The sequence below is a fragment of the Myotis myotis genome, unplaced genomic scaffold (genome assembly GCF_014108235.1).
Source record: "Myotis myotis isolate mMyoMyo1 unplaced genomic scaffold, mMyoMyo1.p scaffold_m19_p_2, whole genome shotgun sequence".
In the NCBI taxonomy this organism is placed as follows: Eukaryota; Metazoa; Chordata; class Mammalia; order Chiroptera; family Vespertilionidae; genus Myotis; species Myotis myotis.
The window spans coordinates 194,625,104-194,642,380 of record NW_023416324.1 but is presented as its reverse complement, the minus strand read 5'-3'; the positions used below and the strand labels follow the sequence as shown (position 1 = coordinate 194,642,380).

The 17,277-nt window shown below is 34.3% G+C and overlaps 1 protein-coding gene across 1 annotated transcript in view; it reads left to right on the top strand.

The window, feature by feature from the left end:
- Positions 1 to 17,277, top strand: part of RSRC1 (arginine and serine rich coiled-coil 1) — a 342,660-nt gene that overhangs the window by 272,153 nt on the left and 53,230 nt on the right. Inside the window, exon 7 of the mRNA XM_036349070.1 lies at positions 13,096 to 13,164. Coding sequence (XP_036204963.1) covers positions 13,096 to 13,164 — 69 coding nt within the window. The remainder of the gene's footprint in view (positions 1 to 13,095; positions 13,165 to 17,277) is intronic.

The following is a 17,277-nucleotide window of genomic DNA, read 5'->3' as shown; positions in this document are numbered from 1 at the left end:
GAAATCTTAGACAAGGAGAAAGAAGTGGTCCAGGAGTGCCTTCACTAAACCAACCAAAATTATTCGACTTAAGTTTTAATCATTAAACTGTTCTCTATAAATCTCTAAACTTCTATGCTCCTGTAAACTTGGTTTCTGGAGAATATATTTCTTGGCTGCTGGGCAATATTCATTGAGTCATGTATTTATTGAGCTTCTACTCTATAGCAAATGTATCGAGTTCTGGGGTTAAAGTGATGAGCTGGAGAGACAATGTCCATTAAAAATATTTTTAAAGATTCATAATCTTATTTTGACAGAATAAAAAGAAATATTTTTATTATATATCCGCCACATGCAATCCTTTTATATCTTGCCTAAAAAGACGAGAAAGATAGGCAATATTATCTGCATTTTGCAATTGGGGTTACTCAAGCACATCTTTAAATTTACTTAATTAGGACATTTGTTTAATCAGCAAAAGAATTGGCTTCTTGAACCCTAATTCAGCATACCCTTCACTGGGATGCCCCAGTTGTTTGGTAAAAATATATTTTCCATTTATGGATCATTTTGATTTGTTTTTTTCCTTGTGTTTTCTTCATTAAACTGTTTAGTGCCTTCTCCAGAGTATACTGTATCAGTATCTGATTTACATCAGTTTTTTTGTATCTGATTTGTGTGCATCTGATTCCACCGTCCCAAAACATATGAAGCAAATATTGACACGATTGCAAGAAAAAGCTTTGAATTCTGCCACCATAATGGGAGATGTATTAAACAAAACAACAAGCCAGCAGATTTGCTGTGGTGAACACATGTAAGATCCTGAATTCAAGATTTAGGGAATATATATTCTTTTCAGGTACTAATTAAACATTTACAAATTTGACCATAATTGGTTAATAAAGCATATCTAAACATATCAAAAATTATCACATACACTATATTCTTTGACCGGAATGAAATTAAATTAGACCTCAGTGTAAATAAAGAACACCAAATAATTTGCAAATTTTAAAACATTCATTCAAGTGACTTATGGATCCACACACAAAAAATCACACTGGGATAAAATGAATTTAAAATTCTGTGTTTCTAAATATTATGTCGAGATTTAAAATTGCACAATCCAGCCGTGGGCAAACCATGGCCCGCGGGCCGGATCCGGCCCGTTTGAAATGAATAAAACTATTGAAAAAAAAAAGACCGTACCCTTTTATGTAATGATGTTTACTTTGAATTTATATTAGTTCACACAAACACTCCATCCATTGCTTTTGTTCGGCCCTCCAGTCCAGTTTAAGAACCCATTGTGGCCCTCGAGTCAAAAAGTTTGCCCACCCCTGATAGACCCTCATGGGGCCAGAAATCTGTAACAAGCTTTCCATGTGATGCTTATACTAATATATGCTGAAATTTGAGAACCATCACCTTACACAAAGGTACAGTAACTTAACCTACTTGAAAATAATTAGCAACAAAATAGAGATTGTAAAATATTGGTGGTGATTAACACTAGGACTAGAAAATCACTAGTAGTGTCTGCAGAACTGATGGGTACTGTGTTCCAGTTTTGAGGACAAATTCTTATCATCATAGCTTGATAGAGTGACTGTAACTAAGATCTTTATTATATTATTTTCTTTGATTTCGCCTTCATACTGTGAATTGTTGGAAATATTTCTCTTGTTTCAAAACTGCTATATAGAATTTAAATATATGCATTTCTTCTGATATGTTTACTTTGTGTTGCCTATAAAAATATGTAGATATAAATGTCTTTTTAATCTTCAAAATAACTTAAAGGATACTTAAGACGCATATTTTATATATAGTATGCTTTATTAATGAAGTACATGGACTTGCTAATAAAAATTCGCCTATAATAGAAAGACATGTTTTTGAAATTTCTTACTTAGATCTTAAATTTCTTACATACAGGGTGGGGCAAAAATCGTTTTAAAGTTGTTCATATGGAAAACAATACAATAATTAATAAATAATAATACAAGAATAATAGGAGTTTCACATACTCACAACTGTAAACCTACTTTTGCTCCACGCTGTATTTCTTACCTTTCTTATTAATTTCTAATCCAAAAAAATTCTGGTTTATTATTTCTGTGATATTCAACTTGTCTATATTCAGTTATTTTTGTTTGGGACTGAATTCTGAGCATTGGTGTAGATCATGACTATGATTTTTAATTGATACCCTTTTTTTCCTTATCTCTTCTACCTTAAGCTGCCACTGCCATTGTTTAATTCAACTATCATATGAGAGAAAAGAACATGCCTTTTCATTAATAGGCTAGTAAAAGGTCATACATTGGTCCAGTTTACAGTTCACCCTGGAGAGTAAATGCAACAGTTTCATTATGTGCCTAATTTTCACAGACCTGGGGGAGTAAAAATCTCAAAGATCATTCCAAAACCAGGTCACACCTCCAGGGTGCCACAAGTTGTCATCTAACAAGCTGGCATTATTAATTTTGAATTATATTTGCAGTACTCTTTAGCATAGTAGGGGCATTCCAGTTAGTAGGGCAATGATACAACTCCCTCTATCAGAATGTGGTATATAAAAGGTGCATTTAAAATATACTTTTAACACGATTAAATCAGGGCATGGCATAAAGCTCCTTTGGGGAAAATTTGTGGACTCAGCAGTGGAAGTCTGCATTTTCTCAGAGGTGTTAGCATTTTTAGTATAGAGATGTATGTATTAAAGCACCGCAATCCAGCTATTGGCCTCAGACTTAAATGATGAGTCTCTCAAGTTGAGGCAACCAAAATCATGGCATGCACTTAAATACTGAGCATTTCGTATTCCTGAAAGAAAACAACTTCAGAGTATTTTTCAAGAGCATGGCAATTTCACATCAAATTATTTGCTTTCATACTTATTTTACAATACTATTTCATACATGACCTTTCTGACTTAATAATTAAACTTTGACTAAAAAAAAGATAAATTATCCTTCATTTAGAAGCTCTAGTACAGCCGTGGGCAAACTACAGCCCGCGGGCCGGATCCAGCCCGTTTGAAATAAATAAAACTAAAAAAAAAAAAAGACCGTACCCTTTTATGTAATGATGTTTACTTTGAATTTATATTAGTTCACACAAACACTCCGTCCATGCTTTTGTTCGGCCCTCCGGTCCAGTTTAAGAACCCATTGTGGCCCTCGAGTCAAAAAGTTTGCCCACCCCTGCTCTAGTAGAATTAGAGTTTTTATACAAGTTATTCCAACACTTTTTAAAAAGACATTATAGTGTAATGAAAAGAGCATAAACATGTGTTATAATTCTTGACTCACCCATTTATTGAGCAAATTATTAAGCCTCTATGAAACTTTTGAAGATTATATGAAATAACTGTATCTTAAAATACTTAGCACAGTGACTAACACATAGTAGGTTTGCATAAGTTCGTTTCCCTTTAGGAATTGACGCCATGAAAACAAAGATATAAATAAAAATATATAATTCTATTTTTCAAAAAAGAAACACCCTTTGTAATATAAGAACATAATAAAAATTAGGGAAACAAATATAGCATCATTTATTTGATATGAAAAACAATTGCATCTTATACTTATTTCTGACATACTGCAGTCAAACATTGCCATTTCTGGACTTGGTTCTTATATTTAAAAGAATCACTTACCTTTAGTTACTCATTTCAAATATGTATTGATAGGGTGTTTGGAGCTACTAAAAAGAATAAGCATTACAAATCACTGAGTAGAGTCCAGAATATGATTCCTTTCAAAAGGTATAATTCTGTAGCTCCAAACCCCAGAGTTTTCCTGAAAATGCTGAAACATCTTTCTTGGAATGGGGTTATAATGGTGGCCAACTGACTTCAAACTGACATCCAGTTGATGGATGTGCAATAAGTCAAAGGAACACAGAATGATGAAGTTATTTTTATTTTCCATATCAGCATTCTGTAAAACCGGGGGGTGGGGGGGGGGGTCTAGTACTGCTTTTCATTGAGAGACTAGACATCACAGCAGTTCTGTATCTCCATGTCGTTATTATTGGATTTTCATTGTTTTCAACTTTCCTTCTTAGATTTTAGCAAATGACATCCTAATTACTGTGGCTAAGTAGTTTATTCATGTTACAGAATGGGAAGCTGCGTAAGCATCAGGCATCAACACAACTGGAGAAGAGAAATATAAGCTTGGTCAGAAGGCTACATACAGCACTTTATTTTTTTTTTTTAAAAAACTATTCGCTCTCCGCTTTTTCATCTTAAATGGTAATTAGACCTATTTGATTCCTTTCTTGTCATTGGCACCCTCATGGAATCCAGCAGGAGCACTGGGAATAAAAATGTCTATTCAAGTGAAGAGCATTAGGATAGTCTGCGGACAGCTGCATTAGACCAGCATGTCTGTTGGACATACTTGTGTGTCAGTCAGCAATGACATTGTCAGACAGCTTTTCTAATAAATGACAGGAAGTTTTCCAACAGAATAAAAAGAAAGGCACATAAAGTAAATCCTTGCACGTTTGGGTAATCTATAAGCCTACATTGGGGATATAAAAATTAAGAGAAAATCTGGACGACATGACATAGGATATAGTGAAAGAAAAACTATTACTTGGGGAACTGCTACAGGGTACATAAAAGGGAATCTTATGTAAAAACAAACAAAGCAAATTAATATGTTTCAAATATTTATACTCCCCTATTGGTGCTAAAAAAAAAAAGTAGGAAATAATTAAAAGATACCATACGGAGATGGGCAAAGGGGCGGGTGGGGGCGTGGGACATCTGTAATAGTGTCAACAATAAAAATAGTTTAAAGAAAAGATACTGTATCATTTTGTGATTTTCCGTTTGTCATTCTCACTGAATCCACAATTTTCAACAAATGCACCATTTGTTACTATTTAAATGATTTGCAGAAATAAATGTAAATGATCTTAAGAGTAATTTGGGTATAGTATGCTGCTGGAGAATTTTCTCTGGCATCCATTTTATCCGTTTTTTTAAATAGATGAAGGAAGAACATTTATTGATAATGAACAGTGGCTTTCCTGTTTTCCCCAGTGGCTGTGAAATAATTACAATTTCATGTTTGTAAATAGTTTTTCAGTTACAGTTACTATTGACCCTTTATGGTGCTTGAGGCAAATTAAGAATAATTATTTCATATATTGACATGACTAAATGTTTCTACGTGTACATTTGTATTGCTAGTATTTATTAATGGTAGAGGTTGGTAAGAAATAAGAACTTATAATTAATCGATCTCACTTCTATGCTGTGTGTGCAAAGGAGGTAGAGGCGGGGCAGGGGAAGCTAATATTATGACCATATGACCATAGTTATATAGTCTTTAAATATGCAGGAACAGCAGCTATGTCCATATGTAAATTTTTAAATGAATTTAGTACTGCTGAACAGTGAGTTTTGAGGTTATCAACTATGCTGAGGTCTAGATAAGTGTAAGAGCTATAGGTAAAACCCAGCAAAAATATCTGAGAAAACCTTAAAAACCATGGCCAATTAGGATTATTTTTTAAAAATGTTATGTTTCAACAGCATGGATGGAACCGGAGAGCATTATGCTAAGTGAAATAAGCCAGTTAGGGGCAACGGGCAGGCAGGCAGGTGAGCAGTTAGGAGCCAGCGGTCCAGGATTGTGAGAGGGATGTCCGACTGCCGGCCTAAACTGGCAGTCAGACATTCCCCAAGGGGTCCTGGATTGGAAAGGGTGTAGGCTGGGCTGAGAGGACCGACCCGCCCCCCATGCACAAATTTCATGCACTGGGCCTCTAGTAAAATATATCATTTTTACTCACACTCATTTTTTTAAAGCATATGACAACATTTAAACTGAATAAACATGTGTCACTATGCAGGAAAGAGTAAAATATCAGAAAATTTTCTCAAATGTATTTGGATGTCTAATCCAATAAAGTCCACACATATATGAAGGACAGGATGGGCAGGGCCGGATACAATACTAGTGTTCTGATTACAAATCATCCTGCTTTACATTCATTGCCTAAAATATTTTGACACAGCAATGGCGTGAAATACCCACATATCTTGATCACTTTTTATAGTGTTAATGTGAAAAGCACTGTTATTATAATAAACTGAAATAAGGAGAAATATACATTTTTGCTAGATGTTTCTATTTATAGTCTATTAGAACATTTCTCTAGGCTCCAAACTTTATATTAGAGCATTATAAGATTTTAATATCTCAAGAGAATGATTTTCTTAACTTTTTAGTTTTTTGTTTTTGTTTTTTTAATTAAATCTTTATTGTTCAGATTATTATATTTGTTCCTCTTTTTCCCCCCCCATAACTCCCCTCCACCCAGTTCCCACCCCACCCTCCGCCCTCACTCCCCACCCACTGTCCTCATCCATAGGTGCACGATTTTTGTTCAGTCTCTTCCCGAATCCCCCACACCCCTTTCCCCCCCAAGAATAGTCAGTCCATTCCCTTTCAATGCCCCTGATTCTATTATAATCACCAGTTCATTCTGTTCATCAGATTATTTAGTCACTTGATTTTTAGATTCACTTGTTGATAGATGTGTATTTGTTGTTCATAATTTGTATCTTTACCTTTTTCTTCTTCTTCCTCTTCTTAAAGGATACCTTTCAGCATTTCATATAATACTGGTTTGGTGGTGATGAACTCCTTTAGCTTTTTCTTATCTGTGAAGCTCTTTATCTGACCTTCAATTCTGAATGATAGCTTTGCTGGATAAAGTAATCTTGGTTGTAGGTTCTTGGCATTCATCACTTTGAATATTTCTTGCCACTCCCTTCTGGCCTGCAAAGTTTCTGTTGAGAAATCAGCTGACAGTCGTATGGGTACTCCCTTGTAGGTAACTGACTTTCTTTCTCTTGCTGCTTTTAAGATTCTGTCTTTGTCTTTTGCTCTTGGCATTTTAATTATGATGTGGTCTTGGTGTGGTCCTCTTTGGATTCCTTTTGTTTGGGGTTCTCTGCGCTTCCTGTACTTGTAAGTCTATTTCTTTCACCAGGTGGGGGAAGTTTTCTGTCATTATTTCTTCAAATAGGTTTTCAATATCTTGCTCTGTCTCTTCTTCTGGCACCCCTATAATTCGGATGTTGGTACACTTGAAGCTGTCCCAGAGGCTCCTTACACTATCTTCGTATTTTTGGATTCTTTTTTCATTTTGCTTTTCTGGTTGGGTGTTTTTTGCTTCTTCGTATTTCAAATCGTTGACTTGATTCTTGCGATCCTCTAGTCTGCTGTTGGGAGTCTGTATAATATCCTCTATTTCAGTCAGTGTATGCTTAATTTCCAGTTGGTCCTTTATCATAACCTCAAGGGTTTGACTAGATTTCTTGAGGATCTCACTACATTTATCGGCTGTCTCACCAGTCTTTTTGAGGGTCTTACTAAATTTATTGGCGGCTTCTAGAAAGTTCTTGAAAAACCTTAAAAGTGTGGTTTTGAACTCTATATCCAGTAGTTTGCTTTCCTCCATTTCTGTCATTTGTGTCCTGTTTCTTTGTCTCCGCATTTTTTATGCTTCCCTGTGTTGATAAAGTGGTTTTCTGTGCTAAGTGTCCTCTAGGGCCCAGTGCTTCAGCCTCCCCAATTACCTGAGGAGTACACTCTTGGTGCACCCCCTTGTGGTCTTTGTGCACAGTCTTGTTGTAGTTAAGCCTTGATTGTTGTAGGTATCACTGTGAGGAATTGACCTCCAGGCCAATTGGCTGTGAGAATCAGCTGTGTCTGCAGTGAAAATTCCTTGTTAGGATATTCCAACACATGCATTTAATATTCAACTCTATTTCTCCTGCTCTTCAGTTCATTTATGGAATTCTATATTGATGATCGCAATTTAATTTTCAAGGTGCAGTTAATATCTTATTAAAGCACTTTTAAAGGCATTTACACTGAATCTAAAAAATTCTGTTTGCCTTGTTGACTCTCATTCCTCTGCTTTGTTGTTGTAGAGTGTTATTGTTTGTGTTTTTGTTTTGTCTCTCATAGGGTTGTTCTTCCTTGAATGTCTGGTAATTCTTGGTTGGCTGTTCATTTTTATACTTGACGGTCCCTGTAGCCCTGCCATTTCAGCTCATTATACCCAGTTCCATTGATCGTGTCAGGAGACAAGGTGTGTTGCTAGTAAGAACACATTAGTAGCTTCTCAGTCCTTAGGCATTTGTAGTGACCAGCCCTTGCCTCACTGGGTTTATTACCTCCTACGCACACTGCTTTAACCTGTGTTCAAGTAATAGCTATACCCTATTTACCCTGCAAGGGAGGTGCCATTGTTCAGCTGCTCCATTCATAATTCCCTATTTAACATTTGCCCCAGGCAGGCCTACCTCCTGTGCTTGGTTTCTACTGATTCTAAAATTGAAGTGCCCTTGGAGTTCCTCCCATATCTGTGTAAGTCTCCTGAATATGATTGGGCTGTGATTTCTTCTAACCATTTTTCCATAGATTTGAACCCGTATGCTTGCTATTTTTTAAGAATTCCTCAACATTTCTGGTCTGTTCATGTTGGTACAATTTCAGAGATTGAGCTACATATAGAAAAGAACTTCCAGGTGAGATTTCCACAGAGGAGAAAAGTTAAACCCTTATTAAAAGATCTTCTCTGGGGCCGAAACCGGTTTGGCTCAGTGGATAGAGCGTCGGCCTGCGGACCGAAGGGTCCCGGGTTCGATTCCGGTCAAGGGCATGTACCTGGGTTGCGGGCACATCCCCAGTGGGAGATGTGCAGGAGGCAGCTGATCGATGTTTCTCTCTCATCGATGTTTCTAACTCTCTATCTCTCTCCCTTCCTCTCTGTAAAAAATCAATAAAATATATTAAAAAAAAAAAATCTTCTCTGGGAATATTAATACAGTCCTTTCTGAAAGTAGGGGATGCATTGAATACCTCTTCAGTCCTTTTTTTTTCTCCAGTTGTTGACCTAATTGATTTTCTCTCATAGGGCATGTAAAGTTCTTCCCTGAATTATTTAAAATCTGACTTAAGCAAACAGCCACAATAATCTAAAAAGTCTTATATCTGTGGAATTTTTAAGTAGAGTCAGTAAAGATGAGAAAAGTTCTCATAATATGCCCTTGACACCACATACTGAATAGTCCCCTACTTCACCCCACATCACCTCTACAGCTGGTCTTCTAATCTCCATCATTCAAATGAAATAGCCATAGGAGGCTTCTTTTCTGAAAGGAGACTTCACTTTAGAAGAAACAAAATAATATTTGTGTTAACTTTCAAAGTCCTTTTGATTCACTTGTTTAGGAAATATTCATTGAACACTAACTGTTAACCCCCAAATTTCAGCATCTTAAAAAAATAAAAATATGTTTTGTATAAGACAAGTTATCAGGAAAGCATTTCCATTCTTTGTAGAAATTCAGTGACCCAGATTTCTTTTATCTTGTGGTTCACCATCCGTAGGTCCTCTGTTCAGCCAATGAATGGGGAAAGAAAATGAGGATTACATGGGAGTTTTTTATAAGCCAGGTATGGAAACATGACACCCATCTCATATGTTCATATTCCATTGGATTGAACTCAGTAAATAGCCCCACTTAACTTCAAGGAGATAAGAACATGTAATCTGGCTAAACAATCATGAAAAATATTACTAACAATTTCTGTCACTTATACTAATGTCCTCAGTTCTCGAGGAGATGGATATTTCTGTAATGAAGGAATAAAGTATAAACATTTCATAAGGAAGGTATTGAAGTGCCTAAGAAGCAAGGAGGGAGTAGTCAGATCCACTTGGGGACAAAGGGCATTGGTCAGCGAAGGTTTCAAAGAAGAGCGTGCCATTTGAACTAAAACTTTCTGGTGAAATTTTCTCAGTGAAAAAGTGAGATAGGGACCCCAGTAAGAACAAAGGCATGATAATACGAACAAAAGGCAGGATGGCCCACCAAGGCCATGTATCCTTGAAGTAATGAAAGAAGAGTGGTGAGTGATGAAGCTGGAAGTCACATTGAAGTCAGACTGAGAGGGGCTTTAGATGGCATCTAAAGAGTTTGGATTTGATAAAGATGTGGCTGGTTAGCTGTTGTTTTTTTAAAAGGAGAGACTGTAACAGGATAAAACTGAGGTAACTATTAAATTTGGCAATTGCAGAGTTTTTAGGGCCTCTGGCAAAAGCTGTGAGGACAAAGTCTGTTGGAAATAAGAAGAGGCAATAACTTGGTTGAAAGAAGAGTTAATATTGTACAGGATTTGTGAGCCTTGAATCTATTTATAGTCTAAGCATAGACAAGAGTGAGTGAATCTTAAGAGGCAGAAAGAACCCTAAAGGAAATGGAAAGGAATAGATTCTAAAGCACAAGAGAATGGTTTACTTTCCATTTGAGGCAAAAAAGAAGTAAGGGTTGACTAAGATATAGAGGTGAATGGGTGTTAGGCTGAAAAAAATTAGTGACTTGGGGGAGCTGGTAAGAGGTTACTGGCACTTGTAGTAAAGAAAGCATTGTAAGTTGTAGGAAATGAGCATGTAAACCAACCAGGGGTGCTGACTAAGGAGGAACACCAAGGAAGGGTCCATGTTAATTTCTAAATCATTGGTAAAAGCAGTAACATTGATATACCATTTTGTAGTCTGCCTCTGCAGCAAAAATAGGAAAAATTGGTCAGATGTATTGTAACAGGTTGGCAAAACAACAAAGGAATCAGGAAAATAAGGGTGTTATGAGCATGGAAGTGAAATGGTTGCCTTGGGCCAGGGAAAGAAGCAAATCCCAGAGGGTACTATTAGCCTGGGGGGGGGGGGGGTTGGAAGTTGTGAACAAGGTTAGTGGAAGATGGAAGTACTTTTGGTAAATGCATAATCCAAAGGGGATGATCAGGAATCATAAAAATAAAAAAAGATAGGTCTTACCGCTTTATCATTTTTTTGGTTCATCTAATGAGATTCAGTATCATCATTTATAAAATGGGATTGCCGCCTTTTAGAGAATATTAAAAAAATTATGATAAACTAAATCATATAATGTATATGTATAAATGTATACATATGTATAATGTATATGTGTAAATCACTAAATGTATAAATGACCATACATTTGTTCCTAATCCCATTTAAATAATAATATAATAAAGCAGACATAAAGAAAAAAATGTTTCTTCCCAAGTCCCTTAATAATCAATGAGTTTATCCTATTTGAATAAATAAATTTTCCTCAAATGAATTTATTTAGATTCTTTGTAGAAAGCACACTGACTATTAATAAAATTCTCAAATGTGTGCTTTTTAAATTAATTACCTATGCAATTTTGATATAATTCAAAGTTATTTATATAAACATACACATATGCACATACTTGGGAATCTTGATTGACAGCATGAAGTTCAATTACATAAAATATTTAACCACAGCACAAGAGCCATTTGCAGTTTAAAAAAAAAAATCTAAAACAATATTCCAATGAATTGTCCATGTATAACAACAAATCAGTAAGAAAGGACAAACCGGCATAGTGAAATAGATAAATCAGATTTAGGCAGGGTAGTTTATTGAATTTAAATTGTGCCCAGTTGGCCCAAGAGCTATATATAAGCAATCCATCTTACATTGTTAATGGAGGTTCTTGAAATCCACCTGATGTTTGCATTATTAAATTTCAGTTTAATGAGCTCCGCTAATACATATTGAAGATGGTTGTAAGGAGTAGAATGTGAATCTGAGCGGGATAATTTGAAAGAAACATAAGCTGAGCATTTTACATGACTCAAGGGGTATATCTACAATTACACATATAACCAAAATTGAATTTAAATGGAATTTCTATTATCCTTGTCCTTCTACTAGGGAGAATAAAGTGTAAATGAAGTAAAAGTCTTTAGAGTTACTGGTGGTTTGTTTTTATTATCTAATTTAATAGATTCTTGCAGTGATACAGAGTGGCATAAAAGTTTTAATATTTCATGACTTTAAATGCAGCCTAAGTATGTATTAAAGCTTGTAAATGGAAACAGATGTCTGTGTAATTGGATATAGCACTTCACAACACCATTATATAAGTTTTATATTTTAAGAAAGTGTCGATATTAATGGTGAAGAAAAATAAACTTTGAAGAAAAATAGTTATATATGTGATGTGTATTTTTTTTAAATTCCCCCTTTAAGCCAGGTTTTATACTTCTGAAGGGTATGTTGATTTTGCATAGGAAAAAGATATGCAGCAAAAACTGAAGAGCAAGTGTGTTTATTTTTTAAATCACAGTTTACATTACTGTTATTATTATAATAAAGGCTCATCCAAAGTTTAATGCTGGCACAGTTTGATTCTTTTTCTTTTGACAAGGCAATACTTTTTTAACTTAATATTTCATCAACTATAATGCTATTAGAGACTTATTTTCACTTAGTTCACTCATCAGGCAGTGAGACGGCAATAAAGGAGAATCGCTCCTTTGAGACGTTAATGCTTTGGAATAAATGATGTGCTAGAACAGAAATTTAATTAATTTACAGAGTATATTGATAGTCCCTTGTTACTGTGCTGTATATTTTTAATCTTCTTTAACATCTGTAGTAAAGTGTTTGAAAACCCCTGCAGTTGAGCAACTAGTAGATAATTAAGTAATAAGGGAAGAGGTTTCTAGAGGGAAAAAGATTCTTTTTACCAAATGCTGTCATAACATGAATAAAGAACTGCTACTATGATATGCAATGGGGAAAAAAATAATATGCTACCTAATTTGATACTGTTCCAAAGATATTGTAAGCTTCTCATATTTAAAATGTGAATTGTAGCTTAAGAATTTTTCTCTGAAGTTTAAAACAGATGCACTGTACTGACAAATCAGATGACCAAAAGCTTTCCCCAGTTCATACGCCATTGTTTAAACTTATGCTGCTTAAACTCATTTGCCTTTTTGTAAAGAAATTAGCTTGAACTTAGCTTCAAAGTTTTGAAATAAATATTCTAAAATTCTGAATAAGTATTGTAAATGTTATATTTCAGATTTTCAGCCCGTTTGTTTTTTTCTTCTGACAACTTCACAAAAAATATATAAGGAATTTCTTTTCCCGTTCCCCAATATTTTCACTTATGATACAGACATAAAATAAGTGCAGAAATTTTGTTGTTTTTATTTCAGCAAAAGCTGATGAAGCATTGAAAGCCAAAGAAAGAAATGAAGAAGAAGCAAAGAGAAGAAAGGAGGAAGGTAAAGGCATATGTTCATTTTGTTATAAAGCATTCATTATAATGAGGGACCGCTACTGGGCATGTTTTTCTTCATTTATTTAAGAATAAACCATAAAATTTAATGAAATTAGGGGGTACCTCATGCTACTGCATGAGCCTAAACTATGACACGATATCACACTATACTCAATATCTTGAACACTAATTATTGTTTGTTAACATAAATGTTAGTTTATTAGCATCCTAATATATATTCTGGGGAAACTAGGAAGATATAAAGTTATAAAGTAGAGCTGGTGTTGGTTTGTTTCCTTCTGACTTTTATCTTTATACTTAACAAATTATCAAAACCAGTCATAGAAATGGATCAAACTTATCTGTACATTTTGATGTTTTGCCAGAGATGAAGAAAAGTCCCCATGGCAAAAAACAAACAAACAAAAACACTTTAAATAAAAAAGCTCTTAAGAGGAAACAATAAAATATGAAATGTCAGAAATAGTCATAGTTCAAATTAAGAAATTTGTGTCATAGTTTTTTAGATTAAATATTTTCTTTTAATTATATTGAAACCACCATCCAAAGATACTATGCAAAGAAATCTCATTTTTATCTCCCCTAAAAATTTTTATTGCCCCTTTAGTTTGCTGTGACTTATGTAAGTGAAAATGTTGCATTCTTTCCTTCACATGGGCTTTATAGATAACTGTTCTAAATTATAGTGCTTAAAGCAAGATCGAGGCAACGCTTTCCCTGTGAGTTAAGATGATTCACTTGGACTGCAATCATGTTTCTTTACTGGCTAATTAGCAGAGTAACTATTTCCTCTGTGAGCTTTCAAGAACTTGAAGCCTGATAATGTGTTCTGAATATTGGCTTTGAGTGCCATTGTCTAAATCTAAAAATTGAAAATTTTGCCATAATACATATCTTTTATGTATTATGCCAGAAACATTTTTTAATTCCCAACTTTCAAATGTGCGCTGAGAACCAATAGAACCTAAAATGTTTGAGTATGATGGATTAGAATGATTAAAAGCAGTATTCCATGAGAGTCATGCCCCAAAAGCAAATCAACAAATCAAAAAAAGGAAGAAGATAACATAACCAACCTGTGTAGATTTAAGTGGCAGAACCCAACAAATAAGTAGATTCAAACTGCATGTGGACTAATTTATATATATAAATGTGCAGTATTCTTATCTTATTTGACCCCCATAAGTCGTGGCTTTATGTTCTTGTCCTAGATCAACTAATTTTATGGTTTAGAAAACAAGTGAATTCTAATGGCAAAAATCCTAAGTAGAAATCCTAAGTGCTCCAATGTTATGTGGTATTCTGATCAATGAAACTTACTAATAACATAATAGCCCTTATAAAACACTGTGGTACTGTAAATTACAAGTGTGGTACTTACTACCAACCAACATAGTGAATATATCTTGCAGTAGTTATTAGTCTAATCCCATTAATTCAAATCTTAATTGGAGTTATAATCAGTTGAAAAAGGATGGTACTGTGATTATTTTGAAATATATATATGAACACATGCTCTAGTGAAAGAAACGTTTTAAACACTTCAAAATCCCTCATTTATGCAAAGAAATCTAACGAAGTTTTAATGGTAACATTGATATTTCTAATAGTCTTTTTTTCCCCATTAAATTGGTTCAATCTTTAAAAGGATGTTTTGTTAAGGCTTTTTTAAGTAACTGGAAATACTTGAATGTTGTATTTTAATTCTTTTGAAAGTATTTTTTCTCATAGACTTTCACTAAGTCATACAGACCTTGAACTTAGTCTCTGATCTGAGAGTTATTGAAAAAGCACATCCTCCAATCATAGCTGTTTCAAGTCTGTTATCCTAACTAGTGTGGACTCTAGGATTATATAGGATTTAGTATCCACAATGCCTAGCACATAGTAGATACTCAGTTTCTTGTTTATTGCAGTTCACTCTTCATTCTTTAAATCCATGCTTACATAAATTATCTTGAGCTTGTAGTTTATTCCAAATAACCTGGTTGAGAGTGTAACCCAACTCTGTTATGTCCCTTTTCTAAGACAGGACCTCACTCATTTAGTCTATTTCTCAAAAGAATTAGAGCCATTCAAAAAGAAACCAATGAATTTCAAAATACTATCAATGTTTGCAAGTATGAATATATCAAGTTTTTATCTGAGCTCACTGAATTTTCTGTGCATACAAAAAACATAAGAAAATTAGTACTACAAATGTTGAAGGAAAATTCTGGTAAAATAACATGACAATAATTTTAAAAGATAAAACATGTTTCATTCAATAGTTTTCCTTTGCTTATACTCTGTAGGTAAAAGAAAAAGTAAATCACTGGCTACATTCTTTTTTTTTTAATATATTTTATTGATTTTTTTTACAGAGAGGAAGGGAGAGGGATAGAGAGTTAGAAACATCAGTGAGAGAGAAACATCGATCAGCTGCCTCATGCACACCCCTACTGGGGATGTGCCCCACAACCAAGGTACATGCCCTTGACTGGAATCGAACCTGGGACCCTTCAGTCGGCAAGCCGACGCTCTAGCCACTGAGCCAAACCAGTCAGGGCACTGGCTACATTCTTTGTTGTTGTTGTTTGCTTTCAAAATGTTTTCTTATCGGTTGCCTAAACACTTGAATGCTATCAAGTTGATCTTTCTGAAAATGATTAATGTATAAACTACATTTATTTTCCTTATATACTTAACCTAGCTGCAATTAAAATCTGAGCTAATCTATATGTGTATGTGTATATATTTCTGTATCTGAAAGAATAATAATCTTTAATTTCCAATCTACAAGCCACTAGTAATTCACACTATCATATCATTAATATAGTTCATCTCTTAATTTCTCAGTATGCTAATATACAGCCAGGATTGAAAGCATTGTTAAAATGTAGGTAGATGTTATCTACCCAGCTCCGTTTATCCATTCTCTGTTATCTCAAAAGAGCTACTATTTTAGTATAGCAAGATCTGTGCCTTTCAAATACAACCTATTATACAACCCTTTTCTTTGAATGTTCTTAAATCAATATCATAATTATCTTTGCAAGTATTGTATCCAAGATCAAAGTTAAGCTACTCACCAAAACTTGTCCAGGGTAACTACTTTGCCTTCTACCCTTTAAACGGTGGGTCCCCATTTAGAGTGCTCTGCATGGTCGTTGTACAGCTCAATAGATTGTCCTGAACATCACCAGTACATTAGAATGGACCCTCTTTCTTGAACCATTTACTCTATCTTTTTCCATATTAGCTGTATTATGTAAAGGGTACATTATTTAGTAGTAAAAGTCAACTGAATATTTAAAGTTTGGGTTTATAGTTTCCTTTTTTAAAACTAAGCACTGTTTTCTAATTCTACATTATATTTTAGGAAAAATGAATAGTATTAAATCTTTCTTATTCTTTGACCTACTAAAATACTTGAGTTCTACTTTCACTTTTTTCTCTATGTTTGAAAATGTTCAGACTACATAAAATTAACAATCATTTCAACCCTTTTGATTTATTTTTGTATTATAAATGCTTTAGCATAACTTTAGATTTTCTGTATTTTATTTTTATATTATTGTATGCATTTAAGCATTCTAATTATGTTTTTAATCCAGTTATAAGCATAATAGTCTTTCTTGCATTTTAATTTCTAATATGAATTTATATGTGACATAAGTATAGCAGCTTTTTCATTCTTTCTCCCCTTGTGTTTATTCACAATAGCTCTGCCCATCTGTTAGTTTTCTATTTCAAATATTTTTGTTTCCAAAAGTATTAGGCAACCCATTCTAAATTATCAAGGCAACAGTAGACAGTGATAATAGGAACATAATATGAGGTAGTTCAAGTTTCATTTGTTTCAATTGAAATTCATCAATCCTTTTGCCACATCCTATCCACAAAAGGGAAAATAGATTAGCCTTAATTTTATCTTTGTTGTTGTTAATCCCTTGGCCAAGATGAAGGTAAAAGTACCATTAGCTAAAAGGAAAAACAGGTGCCAGGCAATGTTCTAAGTACTTTACATATTTTAACTCTCTTAATCCTCATGAACTCTCTGAGGTTTGTGCTGTATTATCTCTGTACTATAGGGAGGACAGGAAACTAAGGTACG